Source organism: Talpa europaea, assembly GCF_964194135.1.
Source record: "Talpa europaea genome assembly, chromosome: 9".
NCBI lineage: Eukaryota > Metazoa > Chordata > Mammalia > Eulipotyphla > Talpidae > Talpa > Talpa europaea.
The window spans coordinates 26,806,879-26,815,196 of record NC_140076.1 but is presented as its reverse complement, the minus strand read 5'-3'; the positions used below and the strand labels follow the sequence as shown (position 1 = coordinate 26,815,196).

General features: G+C 47.0%; 1 protein-coding gene across 2 annotated transcripts in view; it reads right to left on the bottom strand.

The window, feature by feature from the left end:
* Window positions 1–233: 233 nt before the first annotated feature.
* KDM4A (lysine demethylase 4A) overlaps window positions 234–8,318 on the bottom strand; it is a gene marked incomplete at its 5' end in the record, with an annotated part of 40,079 nt that continues 31,994 nt past the window's right edge. The window contains 6 exons of one of the 2 annotated variants that reach the window (XM_084242038.1): window positions 234–559; window positions 710–802; window positions 1,031–1,150; window positions 4,632–4,802; window positions 6,575–6,760; window positions 7,094–7,202. In XM_084242038.1, coding sequence (XP_084098164.1) covers window positions 419–559; window positions 710–802; window positions 1,031–1,150; window positions 4,632–4,802; window positions 6,575–6,760; window positions 7,094–7,202 — 820 coding nt within the window. In that variant the 3' untranslated portion in view covers window positions 234–418. The remainder of the gene's footprint in view (window positions 560–709; window positions 803–1,030; window positions 1,151–4,631; window positions 4,803–6,574; window positions 6,761–7,093; window positions 7,203–8,318) is intronic. The other variant, XM_084242039.1, reaches the window with a different exon arrangement.

Genomic DNA, 8,318 nt, shown 5'->3' with positions numbered 1-8,318 from the left:
CACTCACGCACGCAAACACACACATAAATACAAAAGGGGAGGGGACAAGCACCAGCACCTCTGCCTAGTCAGTGCAGGTGATCGTTTGGAAGCCAAGTCCTAGGCCAGAACAGGGCATCCAGCCCAGCTGGCAGTCGACCCCGCTAGAGACTGGGGCCAGTGCAGCCACAGCATTCCAGTGCTCAGCCCCTCAGCTGGGAGTTCGGCTGCTGCCACGTGTCCAAGAACAGCTTGTCCTTTCACTACAGTGGAATGCAATGAGGGTGGGATGAGAAGATGATGGGGTCGGTTATTTCATTCTTTTTCTTTTTACAGCTTCGCCTGTAGAGACTTCAGAGTTCCAAGTGTCTGCTGTGCTGTGGAATCCCCGGAGTGCTCTTGCCTCGATGGCTGGAAATCTCTCGGCCTCTGGAAGCGCCTACTCCATGATGGCCCGGTACAGTGCAGGCTCGATGTAATCTTCCCGGTATCTTGAGTTGATAACTCGCTGTCGTTTCTTTTCCTGCTTAACCTCTTTTTCTGTGAAAATTTCATTGAAGCGCATGTCTGAGGCTACTGACTAAAGAAGAAGAAGCAAACCAAATGAGCACTTTGTGGTCAACACCCCACTTCCCACCCCCCAAAAAAAGTAACAACAAAGGGACACATCCTTGCCTTGTGCCCTCCCACCCAGATTAAGGAATTAAGGACACCCAGAAAATGCACTCACCAGTCTCGACTTGACTCTCTTGGGAAGCTCTTCATCCAGCGTGTACACATCATCTCTCTTAACCACAAGCTGTGAGCCATCTTCAAACTCCACCTACCCAGGAAACAAAGGCCTTTGGCTGAGATATCCCTGACTGTCTCCCTGGTCTACCACATGCAGTGTTTTCTGAAGTCACAGGAAGGTCAGAAGCCTTACCTGGCAGGCAGAACCCAGGTAGTCCCTAGTTCTGAGAAGGGTGTTACTGAAACCCTAGCTCTCCCAAGAGCAAAGACTCACCTCGGCCCAAGAGGAAATACATCCCCAGCAAAAACCCTTGGCTACCTGGTACATCTGGATGGGGTGAGAGGTCACAAACTTGGCTCCGTAGACTTGACCATCTGTCCATCTCACTTGGACCACTTCCCCTTCAGCAGGAGGACCCAACTGGAGACAGTCCTGACTCTGAGGAAACAGAAAGAGAGAAGTTTCCCTGAGCACACTGAGGGAAGAATGGACTTCTACCTCAGGGAAGAATGGACCAGGACAGAGTCCTGTTCAACACCCAAGTAAGGCGCGCTGTCTTTGGGCTGAAAGACAATAACTTAAGACCTGCTTGCCATGTCTGCTCTCTAGTTCTGCCCCTGCTGCTTTGAGTGACAGAAAAGAACATCTATAAGAAACTTATAGCTGAATTTACAGTTTACTTACTTGAGCTAAATTTAAACTTCGTAAACTTAACATAGAACACAGTTCCCAGACTAAGAGTTCTTCTCATGTTCCTTCAACTATCCCTCTAAGGGACAAGGGACAGGCCTCTGCCACAAAGACTAAAACTGTATTTAACTATTTTACGAAATGTGTTCTTAACAGGAAAGTTAAGAAAAGATCACCTACCATGGGGCTTAGTAAAGTATGTTAGAACTTCTACCCCCTCCAGAGTCTCAAAGGATTCCTGGCAGAGCTTGGCATACAGTGGAGGTCAGTGTATGAGCATGTTGGCTGAATGCATGGTCTGCAGGGATGACCTACTCATTTACTCAGCAAAAATGGTTCTACACAGCATTGCCAACTCATTGTTAGAATGTTCAATTAATAAATGTATTAGATATAAATTCACTGATTAAGCAGAAAAAAATCACCCACAGAGAAACCATGGTCACTCAGACTTAGGTACTGGTAAACATCTTCTTGAAAATAGGGGGTCCTCCCTGATGGCGCGAGGGTTAAGACGCGACCTATGAAGCAATCTGCAGCCACTGCAGCATGAGTTTGATTCCCAGCTGGCCAGGGAGCAACCCACATGGCGCAGAAGTCTCCTGACTCACCCGCCCACTGCTCCCCTCAGCAGTGTACTTCGGTCAATCTGCCTGTTCTGCTCCCTACTCTGTCTCTGGTGAATCCTTTCATCCCCACATACACACACACCTCTGGCCTGTACCCCAGCTCTTGTAGGCATAAATAAATCTTAAAAAAAGAAAAATGAAGTGAGTCTGTTACTTCAAGAAAAACAACTGATTGTATTGCCAATAATAAACTTTATAACCTTTCAAGGAAAAGAAAACAAAACAAAACAAATGCTTCAAACTGCAGAACTGAGGCTACCAGAAGGGGAAGGCAGGGATGGTAGAATCAAAAGGGAAGGGGCACAATAGACTTTCCTGAAGATCTGTTGGGGCTTTGGCAGGATTCATGCATGATAAACATTTGTAGAGGTGTGACCCTCCTAAACATACAGTGTTTAAACCAGGTTTAAACCTGGTTTTGCAACATAATTTTTAATTAAGTTGCGAAATCTAAGCTTTCACTAACATCACTATGAGTTTCGAAGCATACAAAATTTAAAGATTTTTCTGAGATTAATGATACAAATCAATGTGATATTTTGATACTGCATTCAACAACATCTGGAAGATCTGCATGACCCAAAGCACCAACCTTTTCTAAATGACACATGTATATGACGTTATAAAGTCACACACAGGTGAAACAGCCCTCCCAAGTTGCAATGTTGTAAGTAAACAAAGCGGAAGTAAACAAAGCAAGTGAAGTTCAGTGACCTGCCTTCAGATTCCACATTGCAACTACGTTTTAAGAAACTAACACTCACTGAGTTTTGGTGTGGTATCAAATAATAGCCATGATTGTCTAAACGCCATTAAAAAAAAAATTCCTTGCCTTTCCAATTACAGATCTGTGTGAGGCTGTATTTTGTTCATATACTTTCTTTTTTTTTTTAATTTATTCATTTATTTGTTTGTTTGTTTGTCTGTTTGTTTATACATGCACTGGGCACAGTCAGAAGCGCAGGAGGGTGAAAGAATTCACCAGAGCCAGAGCGGGGAGCAGAGCAGGCAGAAGGACCGAAGTACACTGCTGAGGGGAGCAGCGGGCGGCAGGAGAGGTCTGCGCGCCATGTGGGACCCTCCTCCAGTGGCCGGGTTGCAGCCGGGTATCGAACCGGCGCCGCAGAGGCCCCGGGCAGCTTCGCAACCCAGCACTCAACCGCTGCGCCACCGGGGAGGCCCTTGTTCATATACTTTCCCCAAAACAATGTATCACAACAGACTAACTGGAAACATGACATTAAAGACACTTGAAAAATTGTAGAAAAATGGCATTCTTCTCACTAATCTTTTTCTTTTTTTTTTTTTTTTTAAAGATTTATTTATTTATTTATTTGTTTATACAAGCACTGGATACAGTCAGAAGCGCGGGAGGGCGAGAGAATTCACCAGAGCCAGAGCGGGGAGCAGAGCAGGCAGAAGGACCGAAGTACACTGCTGAGGGGAGCAGCGGGCGGCAGGAGAGGTCTGCGCGCCATGTGGGACCCTCCTCTGGTGGCCGGGGAGCAGCCGGGGATCGAACCAGCGCCGCAGAGGCCGCGGGCAGCTTCGCAAGCCAGCGCTCAACCGCTGCGCCACCAGGGAGGCCCTCACTAATCTTTTTCAATGAAGTTACTTTTCATAAAACATTATTTCAAATCAATTCAGCTCAGCTTTAGTTTCCAAGAGTAAATATTAGAATAAATATCGATAGAAAGAACCCAAACACATAAGTTCTTCGGGTTCTCAGTAACTTTCAGAAGAGTCCTAAAATGACAGAGATAAGACACCTACTTCTAAAGAGAAATGAAAGATATACTTAATGTAAGTCACTTAGCACAGTGCTGACAAGAATTAAATAAATCATAACTATTCCACTGCCACAAATATTAACAGCATCTTTACTATGATGTACATATGTAACTAATCACTGTGATTTTAGCAACTGAGTTGCTAATATGGTGTAAACTGGGAAATACCTTCTCTTTTTAGAGGAAGAAAAAGCTTCATCCCACCAACCTGGGGCTTTACTCTGCCACTTGAAAAGGCAGGGTGGGGAAAGGGGAAACCTGAACTAAGTTCTGAGAGCTGAGCCAGGAAACCTGGGATTGGGTCCAGGAAGGGCCTCCAGGGTCTTAGGTGCTGATAACATAATCAGACCAGCAGGGTATCTCCAAGCAGTTTCTACTGAACCCCAAAGTCTTTGACTATAATGAAACAAAATCAATTTCTATGCATGTACTAGAAAGGGCACGGTGGAGAGTTAGAGAATTCTCCTCTCACACAAGCTACTGAGCAATGAGGCTAGTACTGGCATACTGGCTAGATTCCAGAGCTCAGGCCACTGCACTCAAGGAGAGTTTTGACTGAAATATAAGCCTGTTTCAAATAACTGCAGAAAACGCTGACTCCCACAAGCCTCTAGAGGAAGCTGGGTATCCTAACAGCACAGTTTTCTTTGCTGTGAGAAAGACAGGTACAAATGCTTCTTTCTATTTAGGACCTGACTGATGGGGCTGTAGGTCTGGCTAGAAAAAGCAGGCAGATCCACAGCCAGTATACCAGCCAGACAAAGCAATACCCTGCCCCAAGGTGCCCGTGAAGCCATTTGCAGACATTACCACTATGTCCTCAGGATAGAGATTGTCGCTGAAGGAGCCATCATCAAAGTTGACTTCATAGAAGGTCTCAGTGGTGAGCGTGACAACCTCACACTGGTAGAAGCGCCCATTCTTGTGCTTGCTAATGACCTTCTGGCCTGCAGTGATGCTCTGCAAAGCCCCCTTGGCACGCTGGGGAAAAAAAAAGCCTTGGTTACTCCCACACTGACAGGTCTGGCAAATAAATGGGGACCAAGAAAAATTGGTTCCTCTTTACCAGGGAAAGATGAGCACAGAAATGGAAAAGTAGAAGGTAGGTAAGACATGGGAACTAGAAACAAGACTTTCTAGATATACACGCCAGCCAGCACACTGAAATAAATGAGCGTCACACTTTCCTCCATAAAGGTGGTTCCTCCCCAGGTTCCCAGACCACAATAGGCCCTTGTATCACTTGCCCTTGCCCTGAACTACCAGAACAGACTGTGACTTCACTGTAGTTGTCAGGAAATGAGCAAAACAGCACCCCCTAGAACACACAACTCAAACACAAATCAACACAGATACTCAACAGATAATTTGAGCCCAGGGGCCCCAGACAACACACCACAAAGATCACCACAAAGATCGCAGCACTGGCTCTGCCCTCAGGGCACAAACTGAGGTTTCCTAGCTGTCCTCAGCTGAGTACTCATTACAAGGGCCCTACATCTCCAGTGCCCTTCTCATTTTGAATTTGCCCTTGATAAATGTGGGATCACAGGGCCTCCCTGGTGGCGCAGGGGTTAAAATCTCAGTGCAATCAAGCTATCCCCAACCACTGTGGCACAAGTTCGATGAGGGAGCAGACTCTCCTGTTTTGCCCGCTATTCCCCTCAGCAGTGGATTTCAATAGATCTGCCTGTTCTGCTCCCCATTCTGTCTCTGGTGAATCCTCTCACCTCTCCACACCAATGGCCTACACCCCAGCTCTTGCAGGCATAAATAAATCTTAAAAAAAAATTATGGTTCATAATCATAATATTCAAAAAGTTCTCCTCTAGTGGAAGAGAGCCCAACCGCTACCTGGGACAGGCCTTCATCCTCTGTGCCACTTGCTCTCTTGTATCACCCCTGCCACATTTCCAGAACCAGCCTCACACATTCAATCTTGAGACTTGCTCTTTCTGCGTCTGAAGGCTTGAATGTTCTCCTTTCACAACTTACACTTTTTGTCTAGTGCTCATTCAAATGCCACCTCCACCCAAACCCTTTCATAACTCCCCTAGCTAAAGTTACAGGTATCGGGCCTCCCTGGTGGCGCAAGGGTTAAGACACAACCTATGAAGCAATCCGGAGCCTCTGCAGCACAAGTTCGATTCCATTCCCGGCCGGCTAGGGAGCAACCCACATGGCACACCAGACCTCCTGACTCATCCACTGCTACCCTCAGCAGTATATTTCAGTCAGTCTGCCTGTTCTGTTCCCCACTCTGTCTCTGGTGGATCCTCTCACCCCCCCTCCCCACCTCTGGCCTGTGCCCCAGCTCTTGTATGCATAAATAAATAAATCTTAAGAAAAAAAAAAATAAAGTTACAGGTATCTTTCTCTGAGCTGTTTATAGAGGAGTGCAAAATTTCCTACTGTATGATGGTTAAAAGTTAACTGTTGGGAGTTCTTCCCATGAGTTCCCAATATACATACAGCTTCCCTAACACTGTGAAAAGTAATAGGCACAGCCAGAAGCAAACAAGTACAGTACTCAAAAGGACCCGACCACCAGCAGTTTGGCCCCACTGGATTAGGAATGACAAGGTGGGAGGCAGAGATGGACAGGGCGGCGATCGCTCAGCCCTCCCCCTCACTGGCTCTGTCCACAAAGCATGCTTCAGGAAACACCTGTTAGCATGGTAAATGGAAAGCCTGCAGAAAAAAACAGCCCTGGAAACTGTCAAGAGGATTCTAAAACATTCCTCCCGCCTCACCTCCAAATTTGGAATCTTGTGCCGAAAGCAGGTAATGAAGACAACAAAAGGCCAGTCATCCGGCTGCATCATCACGCCAGCAGCCTGGGCACAGCTCACATGGAAGGCGGTTGGGCAGCGGCCATGGGAGCACTGCACGCAGCAGCCAGCAGCTCTTTTCCTCCGCTTCTTACAGAAGACACATTTCTACAACACAGGGGAGAAAGCCGATGAGGCTGGAAATAACAGCACAGGCTCCGCTGTCATCCCCTCACCCAAATCCTCAAGCCAAAAAAGCAAGCAGCAACTCCCTTCTCAAAACACAAAGGCACAAACACCCTCTTTTAATCCCAAGTGCTTGTAAGTGTCCTTATTAAGTAGTTTTAACCACAGGGTGAGAATTACCAACCCTGACCAAAACCAAAGGCTAAAAGGATGGCCACCAGTTCAGCAGAAGATGCCCTCAGAAGAGCTATGTTCTCCACCGAGAGACTTAGCAGCAGGGTAACTACAGAGACAAATCTATCTCTTCTTTCTTACCAATTTGAAGCGAGGCAGGGGAATTTTGCTCACATCCACTGGACTTCTTTCTGCAATGTTGACAAACCTTGCTTCCAGAATTGCCACAGCACAGGCGACATGGACCCACCTGCCAAAAGGCAAAGGCTACTTCAGTCACCTCTGGCTCCGAGGACCCATGGTCCTCTCACCTAGCATGGGCCTGGCAGGAGCGCTCCTCCCTTACCCCACATGGCACCGACTCAACCAGCAAATTCTTGGGACCCAGTGAGGCAAGAGCCAGAGGTAACTCCACACTGATTATATGGAAACCAGTGCCTGGCACAATGCCTCAGCGAGCACAGGGCCATGCTGCTTATACCACTAACTCGCAATGTTTCAGAGGAGCAGAACCACATCAAATGGAGTGTGGCAGGTTTCAGAGAGTGAGAATCAAGTAGAAAGCTCTATACACACCTCTTTTGCAAGAGGGCCTGGGCACCTCCTCAAAATATCTCTAACTGTGCCCCGACCTGCTGGTAATCACAGCTCTCCCTCCAGATGCTTGGCCAAGCCTTCCCCCAGGCTGAAATGACTACTCTCTTGGTCCACACAAGATTCACACTGTACGGTCTGGCCCAAGCTCCACTTACCCTGACAGGTCTAGTCAATAGACATTCTTAGAGAATAAAGTAAATTCTGGACATTTTTGGAAATTGACATACCCCAAAACATAAGTTGCGATGCTGAAAGCTCTTAAAACCAGGCCAGTGAAACCTGCAATAGCCATTGCTAGGACAGCACAGCTGCTGTCTCCGATATTGCCAGGGCTGTTATGTGAAGATGGGAACAGGTTTGTTTTGTGTGGCCCTAGATGGCAGAATGAGGATGACTAGATAAAGGTGGGAGGCTCAGAGCCATTTCCACTCCAAATAAGAGAGAACTAACTTCAACAGTGCTCACTAGCAATTGTGAGGAACACAATGACCTCAAGCAATGGCAGCAATGCCTTTAAAGGAGTGGAAAGAGCAAGCAGAAGGGTCACAGACATGGAACAACATAAAGGTGTTCTCTGAGTCATGAGGCTGGATGGTACATGTGCTTCAAGTCCCTACAGGATTCTAGGGGAAGCATGATTGCCGCCACGGGGTGCCCACCAAGCTGTGTACTATCCCCTCAAAAGCCAGCTCTTGCAGGACAAAAATTGTCCACCTTTCGTTTTTAACACAGAACAACTAAGTCCAAGACCACACAACACTCAGCTCAG